General features: G+C 37.0%; 1 protein-coding gene across 2 annotated transcripts in view; it reads right to left on the reverse strand.

The window, feature by feature from the left end:
* ACTN2 (actinin alpha 2) overlaps positions 1 to 21,898 on the reverse strand; it is a 102,228-nt gene extending 80,330 nt beyond the window's left edge. Inside the window, exon 1 of one of the 2 annotated variants that reach the window (XM_007481574.2) lies at positions 21,195 to 21,898. In XM_007481574.2, coding sequence (XP_007481636.1) covers positions 21,195 to 21,320 — 126 coding nt within the window. In that variant the 5' untranslated portion in view covers positions 21,321 to 21,898. The remainder of the gene's footprint in view (positions 1 to 21,194) is intronic. The other variant, XM_001368616.3, reaches the window with a different exon arrangement.
* Between the last annotated feature and the right edge of the window lie 462 nt (positions 21,899 to 22,360).

Genomic DNA, 22,360 nt, shown 5'->3' on the forward strand with positions numbered 1-22,360 from the left:
ATTTCTTAAAGTTTTCTCTTAATTTGATATAATAATCCTAAATAATAACAATGGTCCAGAATTCAAAGTCCTTATTATACCTTAAAAAAGTATTTTTTTAATCCTTAAAATTGTCTCTAGGCCAACTTTTTATCTACTGAGCCACCTAGCTACCTGCCTCCATCCCTGTAAGAAGCCAACTCAATTCTGCAATATGGAATACTAAAGGACTCCCTATATAAAATACTAAGGTCAAAATGAAATATCTGCCTAAAAAACTCCTACAGTTCTTCAGAGATAGCATTTTCGCAGAAAGAATTTACCCTAAGAAACAAGAATTTGGTTCTATCTAAAACCAAATGGACAAAGTAGATGAGAAAAAGAATAAAAGCAATCCCTCCCTTCAAACAGCTAACACTATAATAAAGAAGGTAAGCTTCTTGTTCATGTATTAAGAGATTAATAAAAATTTAATGAATGACAAGAAATGATTCTAAGAAACTCAATTCAATAGATGTGAGATTCACCAAATTTATCCTTTTGCTGACAGAATCAAACCGAATCCACCAAGCCCCCAAATACTATAAGACTGTATTTTTAAAATTTTATTTATTTATTTAGAATATTTTTCTATGGTTACATGATTCATGTTCTTTGCCTTCCCTCTTCCTGCCCCCCTCCCATAGCCAATGAGCAACTCAACTAGGTTTTACATGTATCATTGATTGAGACCTATTACTATATTATTGATATTTGCACTAAAGCGGTCATTTAGACTTGCAGGAGTCCCCAAACTTTTTACACAAGGGGCCAGTTCAATGTCCCTCAGATCGTTGGAGGGCCGGACTATAAAAAAAAAACAACTATGAACAAATCTATATACCGCTGTCTGGGATAGCAGAAGCTGCAGCACTGGTTGTGATGGACCTGTCACACCTTGCACAGGCCCATCATCACCACCACTCTATTGGGTAGCAGTATGCACAATGTGAAATCCCCTCCCCCAGATCGCTCACCATGCTGACATCTTCTATTGTGCAGTCACATAATCCTTTGCACGGCACCTCGTTCTCATTCAGTTACTCTCAGAACAAGGTGCCACACAAAGGATTATGTCACCAGAAGTAGTACTGTATGTGAGCAACACCACACTTTGCAGTGCTGCCACATACAGTGCTCCTTTCACTGACCACCAATGAAAGAGGTGCCCCTTCCAGAAGTGTGTTGGGGGTCAGATAAATGGCCTCAGGGGGCTGCATGTGGCCCGTGGACTGTAGTTTGGGGACCCCTGATTTAGAGTCTACATCCCCAATCATATCTCCATTGAACTATGTGATCAAGGAAATGTTTTTCTTCTACTACAGGACTTTCTTGATGAGAAGGTCACTCAAGAGCTAGGTGAAACAATCCACACAGGAAAAGGAAGTACATTAAGAATGCATATTACCCAGTTTATGATATTCAGTATGATAAGAAGTTCATTAAATTAGTTCATTAGTATATATCTTGGGTCCTGCAAACAGACAAAAAGCTATACCCAGAGTTAAATATGAGAGCCAGCTGGATAGCATTTATGAAACAGCATAATACTTTCAATGATCCTAAGCTTCCCCCTGCTGTCAAAGCCCATATTTTTTTTTTCTCCCAGTAATGCTATATAGCTTTGGAAGAAAATGGAAGAAAGAAAAATCTAAAATGTGGGTGAGTCAAAGGGCAATGGAAATGACCAAAAAACATTACCAATTATGGCATTTATGTGAGAAGTGATACAAAAGACATACTTACGTCAACTGGATTAGATTGAACTAGATGTACTCTTGGGTTCTGAATGATACAATTGCTAAGCCATTGTCAGTATTATTTGAACCATCTTGGAAAATGGAAGAGATACCAGAAGATTATTAAAGGGCAAGTGGAGTTCTAGTTTTTATAAAAGGAAAAAGAACAGAATATGAAAACTATAGACCAGTGAGCTTGAGTGGATCATTAAAGAGATGGTCAACAAATACCTAAAAAGGAAGGGATGATTACAAGGGCCAAGAATGACAACATAATGAATATATTCTGCCAGATAACTCCATTCCCTCTGTTGATAATAATATTAAGCTAGAAAGTGAAGGGAATGTTGTAGAGATAGTTTACTTGGATTTCAACTTTAGATAAAATAACTCATTTTATTCTTGTGAAAAAGAAAAAGAGATATTGATTAGACAATATCTATGTGGGCACTACCTGTGTTGACACAACTAATTCATGACTGATTAGTTGACTGAACTCAAGGGTAGTTATTAATGGCTCAATATCAATGTGGCAAGAGGTCTCCTGTGCAGTACCCCATAGGTTTCTACTTTGTCCTGTGCTGTTTAACATTTTTTAATCAATGATATAAAGGCATAAATGTATGCTCACCAAATTTGCACCAAGATTAGGAAGGTTAGCTAACATGGTGGAAGGCAGTTAGGACCCCAAAGGCTCTCAACAGCCTAGGGCATTTGGCTGAATCCAACAAGATGAAATCAGTAGGGAAAAATGTAAAGTTTGAACTTTGGTACAAAAAAATAAATTTCATAAGTATTATTCAGGGAAGGAATGGATAAGTTTTAAGCCTGAAAGATAATCTGGAGGTAATAGTAGATAGCAGGCTTTGATGAGGAAGCAATGGGAAGTTGCAGTCAAAATGATCTTAGGCTGCATTATGAGTAGCATGTTGTCTAGCAACAGGGAAGTAATAGTTCCTCTAAAATTCTGACTTTGTCAGACATCATTTGGAGTATTCTGTTCAGTTCTAGGCATTGTGGTTTAAGAAGGGCACTAATAACAAGTTGGAGAAGGTCTAGAAAGGCAATAGGATGGTGATGGTTCTTAAATTCATAATGTATGAAGACTGGTTGAGAGACCTGACTGTGTTTAGCCTAGAAAAAAGACGACAAAAGGTAGAGAGAGGAGGAGTGGGTAGGGGAGAAGAATAGCTGTTCTCAAGTATTTGAAGGCTGTAACTTGGAGGTGAAATTAGACAGGCTTTGTTTAGAGGAGCCAAAGGGCAGAATTTGAGGCACACCCCTGCCTCAAAGAATGAATTCCCCTCTTCCTACAAGATGTAGTTCAAACATCAATTTCCATATGAAACTTTTTCTTTCCCTTTCCCTTCAGCTACCAATGCTCTCTCTAATTCCCTTTTAAAAATATTTATATTTATCCTCTGAGGGACAGCATGGGATAATGGCTAGGGAACTCACCTTGAATTTAAAAATGCCTGGGCTTAAAGTCCTGCCTTTCATACATACTGGTGATATGGCCTTGAGTAAGTCACTTAACCTCAAAATGCTCTCTATGTAAGTCTCTAAGATTATAAATTGCAGAGAGCTAATCTACACTAGTAGAGGGAATTCCCTCCCCTGGGAGTTCCCTTTAGTAATCAAATCATAGTTCCACATCATATATATATATATACATATATATGTATATATATATACACACGTGTATGTATGTGGGGGAGGGGGGTGTAAGCTTCCTGAGCATAAGGATTGTTTCATTTTTAGTTTATGTATCACCAGTACCCAATACAGTGCTTGAATCATACTAGGTACTTAATAATTGTTTGGTGACTAATTAATCCCCAATCCATCAATTCATCAATATGTCTCATTGATATATAAATAATTCTGGGAAAGGAAATGGGAAGGAATGCAAAGGAAATTTCCATTTTTGATCTAAGGACTATAGAGGAAACAAAATAAAATAAGAAATGTATAAGAGATCTGAAAACACAATTCAGAATCCTTTTCTTAAGTGCTCTCCAGTCCACTGTTCTCATCTTGGCCAGTAGTAATAATAATAATAAAATTAGCTAGCATTTATATAGTTTTTTAAAGGTTGCAAAGCACTTTCTATTAACTCATTTTATTATCACAACAATCCTAGGAAATAGATGTTATTATGATGACGATTTTATAGAGGAGAATACCAAAGCAGGTAGAAGTTAAGCGACCTATCCAAGGTCACAGGACTAATAAGTGTCTGAGACTAAATCTGAATTCTGGTCTTTCTGACCCTGGGTCCAGGATTCTTATCTACCATACCATCTACTTGCCTCTAGATAATTGAACTTAATTCAATACTTTTAGGATATGCAATTTCTTCTAAGTGTGTACCACCTCCACTGACACAAATTGAAACCCCTGCATACCTTAATAGATCATCTTAATCAATCATTGTGACCCTAAACTCAACATACATCAAGTGATGATTAACCTTCAGGAGATGAGCCTCTCCAAACTCAGCTAGGCTTGTACTCAGATATATTTTTTCCTCTCTCTGTGTCTAAGATCAAAGCCTTCCAATGGAACTTGGTTTTTGTAGGTAGGAATTTAGAGAATCCAAGATAACCTCCATGCCAAAATGAGCCATCAAAGTAAGAATTAGTGGAGGGAATTGGCACATGTAATAAATTTTCTAGATGACACCTTGGATAGGGTGCTGGCCTGATGTCAGAAAGACTCCTCTTCTAGAATTCAAATATGGCTGTAGACACTTATTAGATATGTGGCCCTGGGCAAGTCACTTATCCCTGTTTATTTCAGTTTCCTTATCTATAAAATGAGCTGGAGAAGGAAATGACAAACCACTCCAGTATCTTTTGCCAAGAAAACCCCAAAAGACATCATGAAAAGTCAGACATGCCTGAAAAATGACTAAGCCACAACAATAAAATTTCTATCCAACAACATATAAGCAAGTTGCCTCAAAATGAATTCTTCTCTTAAATGTGTATATATTAAATTCTCACTGTTTTTTACTCTACTCACATTCATTGCTCCTAGACAAAGGCATATTTAAGAAACCCCAATAATTTGTGTCTTTTTGATCTAGGAGATGAGATGGGTAGCAAAACTAAAAAAAAAAAAATTTCAAGTAAGGCATTCAGAATCCTCTCCCCAGGGTTACTGAAAAAGACAAAGCGTTTTCACATTAAAGATTTTCTTTCCTTTGAAATTTTCTCAGCACAGTTAGCAATCCTTCCCCCTAATTTCTGCTTTCTGTTCTTTCTGGAAGAATTAGTACCGTTCCCAGGGAAACGCTGCAACAATTCTGACTGTCCTCCAACGTATTCCACATCAACTCCTCTGCTCATCATGGTGGCTACCCCACCCACTCCAGATCTGTGCTTTGCTGTAGGTGTCTTCTCAGCTGCAGTTACTCTGTCTGCAATACTTTCTGACAGTTTTCTGAAGCCAAGTTAATTAAGTTTCTCAGCTAAGCCTTAAATTCTTACTCACCCACTCATTGAAAATCTTATTTAGATTCTCAAGTTTCTAATGAACTCTGGCCTTTGATTTAATTCAGCAAACATTTATTGAGCACCTATTAGATACAATAATATTAGTGGATAGCATTTATGTACACAAGGCAGGCTTTTTGTGGTTCATTCTGTGTAAGCAGAACAGATTCCAGTACCCAATGGCAATTCCAATGGGGAGGATGCCATCCTTCAATTAGTACAGTATTTGTAAGTCCTTTAAGCAAAATCTAGTCCATATCTAGATCAGCCTATAAATGTCTGACCTCCTTGGCATTTGTTCACTTAGGTCCCTCTGCCTTTTTTGATTTAACTGTCCTATTTACTTTCTATATTAAAAATGCTTTCCCTTCTTAATGAAACCTAGAATGCATCAAAAACACAATAACCATAATATATAATAAACATGTGAGTTCCTATCATTGGGAAAGTGAGTGTGATATACTAGAACGCTATAGAAAGGACATTAATTCAGATTTGGCCCAAATTAGATGACCTCTGATATCTCTTGAAGCTTTGAGATTTTATGATTCTGTGAAAGAAGCCCAGAACTTGGGGATCTGAGTCCGTGTCTCAGTTTCATTGGCTACTAAACCTGTGATCTCACACAAGCACAACCTTGGTATCCAAATTTGTGAAATAAAACAATACTTGTACCACCTACCTATAGGGATGCTACTAGAATAAAAGTAGATAAGAACAAGTTCTCAAAGGTGAGTCATTAACAACTTGCTTCATAAGTCACCTAAAATCCCAGCTCTTTCAGAAAGTCTATTTCAATTAAGTGGACATACTTTCTCACTGCAAGACATTTGCTATATTTCATATAAATGATTTTCACATAAACATAAATATTTAGCTTCCTATTGTTATAGGAATTGACTATACATTTTAACCATCCATCTGTTTATTTGCTGTTTTTCCATACTATTGTCTTAAGTTTTAAAAATATAACATTTTGGAGGCAGAAATTATATCTAATTCAATTTATTCAGCAATTACACACATACTATCATCATTTTTTATTCATAACCAACTATCCACTCCCTCTTCTCCTTTGCTCTTTTTTTAAACCTTTACTTCTGTCTTAGAATCAATACTATGTATTGGTTCCAAGGCAGAAGAGCAGTAAGGGCTAGGTAATGAGAGTTAAGTGACTTGCCCAGGGTCACACAGCTAGGAAGTATCTGAAGCTAGATTTGAAACCAAGACCTCTAAGTCTAGTCCTGGTTCTCAATCCACTGAGCCATCTAGCTGCCCCCTTTCTTCATTACTTCTAAGAAGGACTTAATACCATTCTTCTCCAACTACCACCTGGATTCCTTCAATGACTTTTTTAAATTGAAATTTATTTAATTAATTAATTTAGAATATTTTTCCATGGTTACATGACTCATGTTCTTTCCCTCCCCTCTTCCCCCCCTCCCCTCTTCCCCCCCCCACCCCAAAGCCAAAGAGCAATTCCACTGGGTTTTACATGTATCATGCAATGACCTCTTATCTGCCTTCCTTCTGTCATTCCAAATTCTTCCTGCACAGAGCTATCAGATTCAACAAACAGAAAACATTCACCATGTTACTTCAAGGGCTTTCCACTGCCTGTTGGTGAAAGCCCCAATTACTCTGCCTTTCATAATCTGTTCCCTCCTTGCCCAGAATTATTGAAATTTAAAAGAAAGGAATGTTGGAGAGAGAGAGCAAGGAAAGACTCTCTGTGCATCGTAGGTAAGGTTTCAAAATTGCTGCATCCCACCATCTTAAAAAATTAGTCTTTTTAAACTCCCTGATAGAAGGTAGTTTCCTTGAAAGTAGGAATTCTTTTGTTTTTATTTGTATCCCCAGAACCTATGCTTAAGGGCACATGGCAGATGCATAATAATGCCAACTGACTGATGGACAAGTCAACCAGAGGTTTTAGACCACCATTATAATAGATGTGACTTGATTTATTTTTCTAGAGTGCCATGGAGGCCAAAATTTTCTGACATTAAAAGTGCATATATTTTTAAATAATAGGAAATCATTCTTTACTTTATTTTTTCCATGAATTTTTTTTGCTAGTGTAAGAAATATGTATCTTGTTTCACAGCATGATGAACAGGGAAATATGTATTACATGATAATATATGCACAACTTATGTATAAGCCTGCCTTCTTGGGGAAGGAGGAGAAGTGGGAAGGAGGACATTTTTTTTTAAGTTTATTAGTTTCTTGTTGAATAGGAGGATTTTAAAAAGTAGAGTTAATGATAATCATATCAAAAAGGAAAGAAAAGAACATTGATGAATTATTTAAAAATACAAATAAGAGAGCAAAAGAAAATGCAGAATAGGACCCAGATAAGCAAAGCAGTATTGGAACTACCATATTAAATTTGAAATATATATATTTCTAAAGTTTTATTTTTAAATTTATTTTTAATTTAAAAATAACAATAATGAAAATTATGCATCACTATATCTTCCATATGCTGCACTGAGTGGCTCTAATTTGAGGTCCTCTACTCCAAATCTCTAGAACCTGTGGTTCTCAATGAATGTGTATCAAAATTCCCCTCTATCATGAAATACCCAACCCTACATCCAGATGAGATTTGCTACCAGGTCTTCCTAAGTTGGCATAAGAGTGGTTCTATCATCAGAAGGAGAAAGTAGCATTTTCATTCTAATTTCTGGTAAAATAAAGGTGAAAGAATTCCATTGTTGAAGGAATGGGTGTGGATGACTAATTTCATGGGGACATCCATGATGATTTCTCTTCATGTCAAAAATGTTTGGGCAAAAAACATTTGCAAACCACTACATTGTCCATTCATGAATATCTTCATTTCAGGTCTATCCACACTAATCCCCAAGATGAACTGTCAGTTCTCCTAAAACTGGTCTTAGTCCCCTTGTTCCTCAAACTCACCAGTAGGGGCAGTGTGGTATAATGGAAAGAGCAATGGGGCTAGAAATCAGACCATGGACATGGAGCTAGTCATGGAGTTGACTAGACTTCATGTGATCTGGCATTTAACTTCTCAGAACCAAAGGGTATTAGAGCTAGAAGATAACTCAGAACTAGCTTAATTCCTTTTATGGAGGTGAGATCCAGAGAAGAAAGGCAACTTGGTCAAGATCACACAGACAAGTCAAGTGTCCTACTTCAAACCAATACAAACATACACACACTCTCTCTCTCTCTCTCTCTCTCTCTCTCTCTCTCTCTCTCTCTCTCTCTCTCTCTCTCTCTCTCTCAGGAATGCACACAAAATCAGCTCAGATGAAAGAGAGGCACTTATGCTACCACTCAAACTTTCCATCTTCTAATTATTTTCTCTCTCTTTCTAAGCCCCCAAATATCCTTCTGCTATTGTAATAGACATTTTTTCACCTTTAAGCCCTTTGTAGATTTATTTTCATTCTCCTTCAGTTTTCCTAGCTTTCTAATTCAATTAATTAAGACAAACATTTATTAAGTTCCTACTATATAAAGACAAGAAAGAGTCCCTGACTTTAAAGAGCTTATTTTCCATTTTGGGAGAACTCTGAACCCATTTTCCAACTCTTTATAACACAAATTTGAGAGCAGTGTCTTCTGCCTCTTGTCAAAGAATCTAGTATGCATCCCCTTTTATCTCCTTGCTCACTCATGTTGGTTACATGACCTTCATCTTTACCACTCACCACAAGACTTTATCAACAGCATGGAATAGTAGAAAGAGTCCTGGATTTGAAGTCAGAGTTTGAACACCAGATTTCTAATTTACTAGGTAGAAAGCCTTTATTTCTCATTGGTCCAGTTTCCTGACTACCTTACAATTCCCTTCCAGATCGTTTTTTTTTTTAAATCCTTATACTATGTTTTGGTTCCAAGGCAGAAGAGTGGTAAGGGCTAGGCAATGGGTGTTAAGTGACTTGCCCAGGGTCACATAGCTAGGAAGTGTCTGAGGTCACATTTGAAACTAGGATCTCCCATCTCTAGGCCTGGCTCTCAATCCACTGAGCTACCCAGTTGCCCCCATTTTTTAAAAAATCCCTTCCAGATCTTAAAAAAAAAATCTATGATTCATATACAGCTTCATATTATTACTAGTCTGTTTTATGTTTTTGTCTCCCCAACTCAATTTTTAAGTTCATCAGTGGAAGAAGTCTTTCTGTCTCATTCATTCTCCTCTCCCCATTCCTTTCTAGTTCTGCAATTATAATGAGAAGCATTTTGCCACTGCTACTGGGAAAGATGAATTGATCTAATCCCTTCCACTCAACTCACCATCCTAATAACTTTCAAAACCAAAATATACGGGGGCAGCTGGGTAGCTTAGTGGATTGAGAGCCAGGCCTAGAGATGGGAGATCCTAGGTTCAAATCTGGCCTCAGACACTTCCCAGCTGTGTGATCCTGGGCAAGTCACTTGACCCCCATTGCCTAGCCCTTACCACTCTTCTGCCTTGGAGCCAATACGCAGTATTGACTCCAAAACGGAAGGTAAGGGTTTAAAAAAAAAAAAATATATATATATAATGCTCCAAAATATGCTCCTATGACCACCATATGTATATAGTGTTCCAAATGTCATAGGATAGGTTTAATATCTTAAATTGTTTTAATAGCTTAAAACTGTATTAGGTTTGGAACACCTTGTAGATTTTCTCTTCCTATTCTACTGCCTAGGCTCTCAGCAAGATGTATAATACCTATTTTAGGGTAGAGATTGTTTTTGCTTTGCCCACAAATTGTACTTAGTCCTGTTCTAGGCATATAATAAGTGCTCAAAAACACCTATGATATATTAATTTCCAGGCCTGGTATTGCCAAACTAGTATTACTGGCATCTCTAATGATCTGAGGCTAAGCAACACTAATTCAATAATCATTAAGTGCCTACTTTGTTCACTAGGGATTCAAAGACTAAATGAAATAATCTCTGTCCTCAAGAAGCTTTTCTTCTTTTGGAGGGAACCTTATTTTCACAGATAAGTAAGCGTAAGGTAATCTGGATAGGTAGATGAGAACAATTTGTCCTAGTGGCCATGAAGGTGGCTGAAACACACACTGTGGAACATTTAGAACTTGGTCAGACTTTGGAGATGCCAGTGTCATTCATTGCATTTCAAGACATCTCTAGTTGTCTATAAAAGGCCAAGTGAGGCTGTCCACTGTGTGCAACTCTGCTTCACTTAAGTCCCTGTGTGTAGTCAGGGCATCACTCTGTAATGGCACTAGTCCTCTTTGAAAACAAAGGACACAAAGGGCACTAAAAGACTGCTTACCCTTTGATCATCCATAGCACTGCTGGGTTTGTATCCTAAAGAGATCATAAGGAAAAAAAAACATGTACAAAAATATTCATAGCTGCGCTATTTGTGGTGGCAAAAAATTGGAAAATGATTGGATGCCCTTCAATTGGGGAATGGCTGAACAAATTATGGTATCTATTGGTGATGGAATACTATTGTGCTCAAAGGAATAATGAGCTGGAGGAATTCCATGTGAACCAGAATGACCTGCAAGAATTGATACAGAGTGAAAGAAGAACCAGAAGAACAATGTACACAGAGACTGAAACACTGTGGTATAATCAAATTTAATAGACTTCTCTACAAGTAGCAATGCAATGATCCAGGACAATTCTGAGGAACTTATTAGAAAGAATGCTCTCCATGTCCAGAGAAAGAACTGTGGGAATAGAAACACAAAAGAAAAACAATTTCTTGATCACAAGGGTTAATGGGGATATGATTGGGGATGTAGACTCTAAATGATCACCCTAGTGCAAATATTAATGGTATAGAAATGAGTCTTGATCAATGACACATGTAATACCCAAAGGAATTGTCCATTGGCTATGGGAGGAGGATTGGGGAAGGGTGGGGAAAGAGCATGAATCTTGTAACCATGGAAAAATATTCTAAATTAATAAAATAAAATAAAAATAATAATAATAAAAATGAAAACAAAGGACAAACAATGAGGACAACAATTTGAAGAGGAAGAAGCCACTAAGAAATGTTGGGAGGGATACAGAAGGCTCCCTAGAGGAGCTGGCACCTAAGTTGAGCTTTTAATAGGAGCTAAGGATTCTACGACAGTGGAGAAGGGGGTATATTCCAGGCACAGGCAGCTACCTATGCCAAGACAATAAGAAAGGAAAGATAGAATGCCAAGTTCAGAGTAGGCCAATTTGGCTGTAACATGGAAGTATGAAGGAGGGAAATGTGAAATAAGATAAAAAAGTAGGTTGGATCCAAATTGTAGGACACTAAATGCCAAACTGAGGAGATTTTGTATTTTATCCAAAGTAAAATAGGGAACCTTTAAAGACTTTTTTAAAAGAGTGATTGTATTTATTCACAAGGGATTAGGGACCTTGGTCTCAGCTTCAAGGAAGAAAGAAAAATTAGCGTTGCAGGTATAGGAAAACAAAAAATCTGGTCACAGTTACAGGGGGTATAGGGGAACAAGATCCCTTCCCAAGTTAGACCAGAGCACAGGCTAGTAGAATAGTGATCACACCTCTCCTTAGAATATATCACTTTGGAAGGACTAAAAACTTACAAACCTCTAGAACTAACTCTAGAAAACCTGAAGTTTGGCACAATGCTCCCTCCATCTCAGGAATAGAACTTAACTTTAATATAAATTTAAAAGTCAAGAAGGAAAACTGATCAAACAACAATAGCAACAACAACAAATCAGACCATAAAAAATTACTACAATGACAGGGAAGATCAAAATGAAAATTCAGAAAATGGCAATGATTTCAAAATAGCTCTTCACAAAAAGATTCAAAGAAAAAATGTGAATTGGACATAATTCCAACAAAAATTCCTAGAAAAGCTCAAAAAGTATTTTAAAAATAAAATAAGAGGTAGAATAAAAATTAGGAAAAGAAATGAGAGTAATATAAGGAAATTATGAAAGTGAATCAACAATTTGGTAAATGTATCACAAAAAATGCTGAAGAAAAAGTAACACCAAGATAACTAGGTAGCTCAGTGGCCTGGAGATGAGAGGTTCTGGGTTAAAAACTGGCCTCAGACACTTCCTAACTGTGTGATCCTGAGCAAACCACTTGACCCCCATTACCTATCCCTTACCATTCTTCTGCCTTGGCATCACAACTTCTAAGACAGAAGGAAAGAGTTTAAAAACAAAACAAAGAAAAAAGAAAAAATACCACCTGAAAAACAGAATTGGCCAAATGGAAAAGGAAATTCAATAATTTGCTGAAGAAAAGAACTTCTTAAAAAGTAAAATTGGCTAACTGGAAAAAGAGGCACAAAAATCCACAGAAGAAAATAATTGTTTAAATATTAGAATTAGGCAAGTGGAAGTTAATGACTCCAGGAGACATCAAGAAACAATAAAAATAAATTCAAAAGAATGAAAAAATAGAAGAAAATGTTAAATATTTCCTTGAAAAAACAATTGACATGGAAAAGAGATTGAGGAGAAACAAGAATTACTGGACTACTTGAAAGCCATGATTAAAAAAAAAAAGCCTAGATATCATCTTTCAAAAAATTATTAAGGAAAACTGCCCAGATATCTTTGAGCCAAAGAGTAAAACAGAGTTGGAAAAAATCCATCAATCTCTTGGACATAATCTCAAAATGAAAGCTCCCAAAAAACATTATACCCAAATTCTAGAGCTCCCAGAAGAAGGAGAAAAGATTACAAACAGCCATGAAAAAAATTAAAATATTGTGAAGCCACAGTCAGGAAATTTTGCAGCTTCCACATTAAAAGTCCAGAGGGTTTGTAATATGATATTCCAGAGGGCAAAAGAGCTAGGATTACAACCAAGAGTCACCTACCCAGAAAAACTAGGAATAATCCTGCATGGAAAAAACAGATGTTTAATGAAATAAATTTTTGATAAAAAGATCAGAACTGAATAGAATATATGACTTTCAAATACAATACTCAAGAAAAAGGTAAACCTGAAAGAGAAATAATAAGGCACTCAATAAGGTTAAACTGTTAATATTCCTTTATGGGAAGATTATACTTGTAACTCCTAAGGTCTTTATTATTATCAGGGCAATTTGTGCAAAGGAAAGTATTTAGGGACATTGATCCCAAGTACAGAGTCTAGCCCTGACATCTCCTGGTGTCAATGTGAGCATCAAAGTACAACATTGCTATGGAAGGAGGAGCTAGTGGGGTTTAAAAGGCAAGTGCAGAAAGGAGAGAGGTCTTTTTACTTCCACTCTTGAACAAGCTGGTGCTTGGTAAGTGGCAGTGCAGCATGGAAGGGACTTTGCTAGGCTGAAACCTGGGACCTGATCTTACCTTAAATTCATAAGGCTGAAATCTCTCTCTCTCTCTCTCTCTCTCTCTGTCATTAAAAATGCTTATAAATCTGATGCTGAGCTTCCAGACCATTTTTCTATTTGTTACACATTAGAAAGAGGATATATAGAAAGAAGGAACAGGTGTGATTTGACTATAATGGGATGATCTAAAAAATATAAAAATAAGAAAGAATAGGATAAAAGGAGAAGGGAGAGACAGAATGGGGGGAAGTATTATCTCACATAAAAGAGGTATGAAAAGAAGAGCTTTTACATTGGAGGAAAATATGATGGAGGGCAGCCAATGCTTGAATCCTGCTCTCAATTAAATTGATTCAAAGAGTAAATAACATACACACTCACTTGGGTATAAAAATGTATCTTACCCTACAGATAAGTAGGAAGATAAGGAAATAAGAGAAGGAGAGTAGTTAATAGAAGGAAAAGTAGATTACGAGGCAGTTGTCAGAAGTAAAATAGGTTTTGGGGGAAGAAGAGAAAAAAGAGAAAAAAGGATAAATAGAGAAAAAATTCAGATTGAGGGAATTATACAGTAATCATCATTGTGAAAGTGAATAGGATGAATTCACCCATAAAATGGAAGTGGTTTGCAGAATGAAGTAAAACTAGAATCCAACAATATGTTGTTTACAAGAAATACACTTGAAACAGAGAAACACAAAGAGTAAAAATAAGAGACTGGAACCAAATCTATGATATGAGTTTTTTTAAATGGCTAACATTCATGATCTCAAGACAAAGCACAAACAAAAACAGACTAAAGAGATAAGCAGGGAAACTACATTTTGCTGAAATGTATTATAGACAATGAGGTAATGTCAATACTAAACATAAGTACTCAAAGGCATAGTGTTCATATTCTTTTTTTTTTTAATTAAAACCTTACCTTCCATCTTGGAATCAAAACTGTGTATTGGTTCCAAGGCAGAAGAGTGGTAAGGGCTAGGCAATGGGTGTTAAGTGACTTGCCCAAGGTCACACAGCTGGGAAGTATCTGTGGCCAGATTTGAACCTAGGACCTCCCAGGTCCTAGGCCTAGGATTGAGGCCTGGCTCTCAATCCACTGATCTACCCAGCTGCCCCCAGGATCCATATTCTTAAAGGAAAAATTAAATGAATTATATGAAGGAATAGACAGTACAACTATACTAGTAGGGAATCTCAACTTTCCCCTCTTACAACTAGATCAGTCTAATCATGAAATAAAACAATTAATAAGTTAAGGAGAATAAACAGATTTTTTTAAAAATTTAGATATAGTAGACCTCTGGAGGAAATAGAATGGGAATAGTAGGGAGTATAACCTTTTCTCAGCTGTATATGGCACCATTATTGATGGAATGTGAATACAAACCAAAGCATATTTTTTATTTTCTTGTTTTTTATTGGCCTATGCTTTCTTTTGCAACATGGCTGATATGGAAATATGTTTTACATGACTGCCACACGTATAATCTATTTCAAATTGCTTGCCTTCCCAAGGAAAGACAAGGAAAAGGGGGAGAGAATTTGGAACACAAAGACTTTTTTTTAATAAATATTTTTAAAAATTTACATGTAAATGAGAAAAATAAAATCGGGGAAACTGTCAAAAGAAATGAATAAAGATAAGAGAATGTTATTAGGATGGTAAACTGAGCTGAAGGGATTAGATTGATGCATCCTTACATTAAATTATAATTCTAGAATAGAAAGAAGTGGAGAGGGAAAAAGGAAAAGGGGCAGAAAGGCAACTTATGAGAAGATGGTTGGGGACTAGAGCAAAGCATAGCAAGGACCAGCTTATTATGGTGGATCCCATCAGGCATTATTCACTGATGGATCAAGATCAAGCAGGATCCAGAATAAGTTCTAGAGCTCAATATATTTGGTCTTTATTGGAGGCTGCATAATGGAGTTATGATGGGGGCTGTCAAGAAGATGACCCTTGAATGTTAAATGAGTATAGTAAGATCTCATTTTACTCAAACTCAAAACATGAATTCCAGTAATACAACAATCAAAAAGAATAAAGGCAGAAAAAGAAGTAAAATACAAAATTTTAATCACACACTAAATCTGTGCCATTTCCCCCAGCAAAGTCTTGTAGTAGTTTGACCAATCACACTCATTCTCACTCTGAGATGTATTAGCATTTTATATTGTTTTGCATCAAACATTAGCTCTCACATCAGTCTTTGTCCAGAGTTCTCACTTCTAACAAGTTGTATTTGCATCAGAGCAGTGGTCCTCTTTGTTTCACTAATACTATTTAGTTATTAATAGTGGCCCCAAAATACAGGTGTACTGATAGTGATAGCTATGATAAGCCTAAGAAAAGTCTGTTTGTGTAAGAAGTACCTCTTAAATAATGGAGTTCACTATTCTGCACAATTTTAATTTACACAAAAGGTCTGGGAAAGTAATGGTCATGTAAAATGAGGTCTTACTGTAATGCCAATAGCATGAGGTTCTTTGCCAACCAGAACTTTTGCTTGGGCAACTTAGGTTGCTTCAAATGCATTTCAATTGGGGGCAGTTATATGGCTAAGCGGATAGAGAGTCAGACCTAGAAGAAGGTCCTGGATTAAAAACTACCCTCAGATACTCTGTTGCTATGTGACCCTGGGCAAGTCACTTAACCTCCATTGCCTAGCCCTTACTACTCTTCTGCCTTAAAATTAATATTTCCTATCAATTCTAAGACAAAAATTAAGAGTCACTGAAAAACAAAAACAAAATGTAATTCAATAAATATTTACTAAATTCAAACTACTATTAATTTAAACATACCTTTTCCCCAGAGAACACAGTGTGGCATAATGGAGTTTTGATCTCCTCCTTTTTCCCCTCAAGAGAGTATTCTGTGAAGGTCTTAGCCTGAAGTTACTATCTACACAACATAGGGTGTTTTAAGAAATATGTAGCATAATGTGTCAAGTACACTAGGCCATTAGGTTAGTTATCTATTGAATCCTGAGCTCTCTGGCAGCTGATTCTAACGACATATGTTAATTTGGCAATATGTCAGCATGGAGATGACAAGACTGATAAATGTGCACTCCTGGGGTAAACTGATCTTAACTAAATTGTGAACTGTGAGGGAAAACTTCATTGTATCTGATTTATCAGTTTCTTAAATTTTTTGGTCTAAAAAAATAACACCTGAGCTCCACATGTGGTAAATTCCCCTCTCCTTCTTTCCTTCCAATACTCCACCCTAAATTTATTCAAGAACTGTTAAAGATATGAATACCCTTTCTATATAGGGACACATTATATCCATGTCCATTTATTACTATTACAGGGATTGGACTGGTGTCTACAAAGATAATGATTAAAGACAGACCTCTGTCCTTACCAAAAGAACAAATATTTCCAGCACTACTGCTTTGACAAGTCATCTGATGATTAGGTTTCAGTTAATAGCTAAACATATATTAAAAGCATGTCTTTGGTTACAGAAATGGCTTGCTTCCAGGAACTGAGCTACAAAAATACTCAACAGTACACTGTACACTGTAAGGAGCTGTATTTAGCTTAAAAAGGAAGACACCCCAAAACTGTATCTGATATAATGAAATAACATGTGGCATGCTCCAATGAACACAAACAACCTCATCATTTCAACATTATTATTTCACATCTTAAAATTGATATTATTGCTAATTTTTCTGTCCAGAAGGTGATTCTTTGTGATGATTATCTTGTTTTACAGAATATACTTACTTCTCTCCTCCATTAAGTCCTACACCAATACTTCATGGCATTGTGGAGGCAATTACGGGTTCTCAAAGTTTAAGTTAGCATCAGTCAATTCAAATAGGTCTTACCAAGCTGGAAAGACTTCTAGTAAAGGGTCAGAGATTGATTTCATTTATCAATTGAACATCAGCCTAGCTAAGTTTAGAGAGGTTCATTATCAGAAAGTTTAGCCACTAGGTGATCAAGTTTTAGCCCGGAAACCTCCCCCACCAAAAGAATCATCTGACAAAGACATACAGGAGCTATGACCTGTGTTAATTGAGAAAATATCCTTGCTGATAAAATCCACATTTACCACAATATGTTTCCCTATTCCTGGTAATAAAAGACCCACCTGAAAGATAAAATTAGTACTTGCAACTTCTCATTTATATTCATTATAAAATCCACCAGAACTTCCATAGAAATAGGATTGGGATCTAAATCTATTATTTCATTTTAGTATAGAGAACTCCCAAGTAAGGAAACTTCCCTTACAAATGCAGGTCAGAACCTTCTTATCTATGACCTATAGACTTAAAATTACATAGAGTTTAAAGAGGGTAAATGACTTGCCCAAACAGCCAATATATGTGAGAGATGCAACAGGAACCCAGGTTTTCCTGGCTTCAGGAACACTTAACTATCCTCCAGGTCACACTGCCTACCATATTGCTTCCTTTTGCAAATAGACCATCACACTCAATTAAAGTTCTTCTGCAAGAAGGAATTCCAAACCAAAGACCCTGGATTAAGGTAGACCATGAAACCCTCTGAACCATGGATATATTTAGGTACTGCATCCATTGTAACCCTATAGACGTCATCATGTGTTACCAGCATCTGTTGACAGATTTCATACCAGGCATATCACTGAAATGGCAAGTGTGAAGAGGGTAGCCCATAATAGAAACAATGGCATTTTATTTTTGACCTGATCCAACAGATTGTCTCATAGGACATAAATGCAATCCGCTGTTGGGGCTGCACTGAGATCACAGTTCAATATTACATTACTGACTTGAGCAAAACTGAGAGTTTGTATATCTTCTCTAATAAAAATAAAATCAAAAATTATTTTTTAAACTTATTTAGCTCTTTTTTTAAAGCATTGACCCCTTAGATCTAGTTCTCATAGTACATTATCTCCTACATTTTCCCCAGACTTAAGATAAAGAAACATAATTCTCTCCATAACTCTTTAATCACATTTTAAACTGCCTGAATACCAGGTCTGTTCTTTAATATGTATCCCTAAGTGTTTTAAAGTTGACAGATTAAAATAATTTATACCAATTAAAGTAGTAAAGTATCCAAAGTTTATTTTTTTCAACTTAGAACAGTCATTACATTGGAAAATATTCTAAATGGAATTTAACAGTTCAGTGTCCCAAAAGATATGTCAGTATGTTGTTCAGAAATTCGCATTAACTCCATCCTAATATTGTTCTTTAATAAAAAATAAAATTCATCATTTGTTTAAGCCAATAATTTTCCCCAAAATAATTCTAATATATTTTCTTAGACATATGACTTTTCCTCATGGGAAAAAAGCAAACTTTAAAACTAAGATTTACTGAACTAAATTAAAAAACTTTAAAACAAAAAAGAAAACATTTAAATAATACAAATAAAGACTAAGACTGGAAAAAGAAAAGTTTGTTTTCTTTGAAAGAGAGGATACCACACAATACAAAATCAATGTTTAGGAAATTAATTTATTTTCAGCTATTTATTTGGTTATTGAAATTGCACTCTATATTTAGTCACATGAACTTGCTTTGTTACTTGATTTGAAGAACTGATTATTAAAACATTTTAATCAAAAAAGATGCACAACTAATAGTCCTAAGAGTCTGTATTTCCCTTGGTATATAATTCATGAAAAATCTTCTAAGTTTTAAAATCTTGTTATTTTTCCTCTGAAATTCAACTTCCAATTTATTAACAAAATATCTCAAATTTATAAAGTGGGAAAATGATGTTTATTTTGGAAATTAGGAATTAGGAGGTTGAGATAAAATAATTTTTAATAAAAAAAGATCCTCTAAAAAGTTTACAAAATAAAATCTTTCAATGCAAAAAAGAAAGAAATTATAGTACTTTGTTACTTAATGGAAAAAATGTATCAGTTATCTAAAATGAGACCCCCCCTTTTAATGTAATTATTTGGGAGTTAAGAAATGTGAATGTGATGTGTTCTAGTCTAGTCTCATACAATTTAATCCATAAACATTGATTATGTCTTTAATATATGCAAAGCACTGGGGTACTGAGTTGGGGGTGGGGAAAACTACAATTAACTTCCCTAAAGGAGATGTGGACAAGTTGAACAAGAATAACAAAAGTGTTTTAGACAAAATGCTATCAATGTTTTGAATAGGGAGAAATCATTTTGAGATGGGGCCTGGGCATAGATAGAGGGAAGCTTTATGAAGGGCCTGAACTAGTAGGTCATTAAGGAAGAGGAGTATTTCAACACATTGAGAGATGGCAAGAGGTAGTGAACTCCAGACATAAGGGGTAAAGGCTCTGTATAAATGGTCAGTCCAATCTTCCATGTATGTATGTATGTGATACATATATACAATCATATCATCTATTGGGAGTCAGAGTTGGTGGGTGAATGGATGAATAGTGAGAGAAGAAGTACATACATGGCTGAATGAATGACATATATTATTTACTCATCCTAATGACAATCCCTTAGAAGGGCAAGTTTCCTCTTGCTCCACTCCACAAAAGGAAGAAAAAACCATAAAGCCATACTACTTTCTTTTATCAGAACAATGTGGCCAGAAGATTTGGGTCAAGAGGTCTCTATTGGTTTGCCTGTGGAGTCTTCTTGCCTAATTAAAGGGCTACAGGTTTTAACCTCCTGTGAACATTCCCTATTTGTTCCAACCATGAGGATCAAGAAACAGTGGAATGTTCCACTGGATCAGACAACAGCCAACCAGAATGGAGAGGCAGAGTCAGTGTTTTTAGAACCTGGCTGACTCTTCTGTCCGCAGTGCTTACCTCAATGAACTATATTTAAAGAGTGTAATAAAATGTCTTTTCAGTGAATAATACTACCTGGTATTCACATAGAATTCCTCTCCAAGGGGACTAAAGCACTCTAGAGACATCCTTTAAATAACTCATGAGAGCATCCCTGAAATAAGAGATATATCAGAGAGCCCTGTTACCCTACTATTGTTATTAATAATAAATAAGTTAATAATTTCAGTTCACTTTATATAGTGATTAGTGCTTTCCTCACAATCAGATCAGTTTAACTAGAAAGGAGAAGAAAAAATAAAATTTCCATATAAAGGGAATTTTCCCTGCTAAGGTCACAGACCTGGTTTTAGAATAGTATAAAACTCGAGGATTAAGCTACTCTCCCACCCCCTCCCCCATCCCCAATAGTGCACGTCAGGGGAAATGAAAAAGACTTAGACAATTTAAAAATGTAACTCCAACCCTACAACCACCCTCCTTCCTTGGATACCTACATATACATAAGCTATTAAAGCTTTAAATCACACTAAGACTTTTGAGATACGCTGTAGAGTGTTAGCTTGGTACATTTTTGAAATTTCCTATAATTTTTGAATTGTCATAAAAACCCATGTTGCATTACACACACACACACACACACACACACACACACACACACACACACACACACACACACACACACACGTTTCCATCTCTGAAAATGGATTCCTTCCTAAGGATCTCCCAGGGCCGGGAATAAGAAAGGTCATGACAGTGCCTAACACTCGAGCAGGCTGACCTGTGGGTATCACCCACAAAGCCTCCCGGCTTATCTATGGGGGTTTGCTCCCTAGTCTAGGCACAAGGGGCACCTTAAGGCTACGGCGGCGCCCGATTCCTTTTGCTGACCTTTCTTTGCTGCTTCTCCCAGGCGGGGTCCAGGAGCAGGTCCCGGTCCCATTCTTCCTCCTGTATCATGTACTCGTCATCTTCGTAGACGTAGTTGTATTGCACACCTGGCTCTATCTGGTTCATGGCGCTCAGGTTAGCTCAGCTTCTCAGGAACGACAAACACGCGCTGGGGCGGTTCTGAGAGGGACTCAGTTGGAGGATAGGCAAGAGAGGCGGCAGGGCTTGCTCCCTTCTTGGAAGGCTCAGCTTATTTCGGGATCTCAATTCTTGGGGGGCAGGGACTTGGTGGCACTGAGAAGCCCAAGGTGCGCGCAACGTTGGGCCGGCTGGGTAGGTGGAAAGTGGCTGGGGTCAGAGAACAAGCTACCTGTGCACAAATTGACCTTCGCGCTTGCCCCTCTCACAGCTGCACTAGCCTCGCTTCACTGGACGAGTCTCTAGCGAGCAACCAGCTCAGGCTCAGAGCCTGGGCCGCTGCCGCTTAATATCCCCGCCACCTGTCACGTGGGTAGACCCGGGGCGCGCCTGCTCCCCCACCCCACCCCAGCTCCCACCCCTTCATCCCACCCTCTTTCCTCTTAGTCCCTCCAAAGCTCTAGCTATGCCTCCCCCTCCCGGCGCGCAGATTCCCACCTCCGCTTCTCCTTTCCCTTTGCTCCCCAGTCTTCTCCCTTCTCCCCAGCTTCCCACGCCACGATCTTTGTGTGTCTCTTGCAAAGTAAGGCTTTTTCAGCAGCTCAATCCTTATTTATTCCCTCCACTACCACTGCCTCTCCCCTTGGTGCAGGGGTGAAGTAGTTGGTTTAGAATCGCAGGACATTGGTCGTCCGCTGTGAGATTTTACAACTCCTCCATCCAGATCTGCTTGCTGCTACCTTGGAAACTTGATTTCTCGGAGAAAGGAGGGAAGAGAAGCTTTCCCACGTCACTTTTGAAATCTGTCTTTTACTGATCCCCCAACTCGATGGTTCCTGACCCTGGAGGGAAGGCCAGCCTTCATAAAGGAACACTTTCTGTGGAATTGACCCATCCGCTTCTGTCTGCCACTCCCTAAACAGAACTTCACCCTAGGACTTGGGTCTTAAAAACGTGTCTTTAAGGCTCCGTTTCTTTCGTTGTTTTAAAGACTCTTACAGACATACAATCTCAAAAACAGACAGACA

Source organism: Monodelphis domestica, chromosome 2, assembly GCF_027887165.1.
Source record: "Monodelphis domestica isolate mMonDom1 chromosome 2, mMonDom1.pri, whole genome shotgun sequence".
NCBI classification, from domain to species: Eukaryota; Metazoa; Chordata; class Mammalia; order Didelphimorphia; family Didelphidae; genus Monodelphis; species Monodelphis domestica.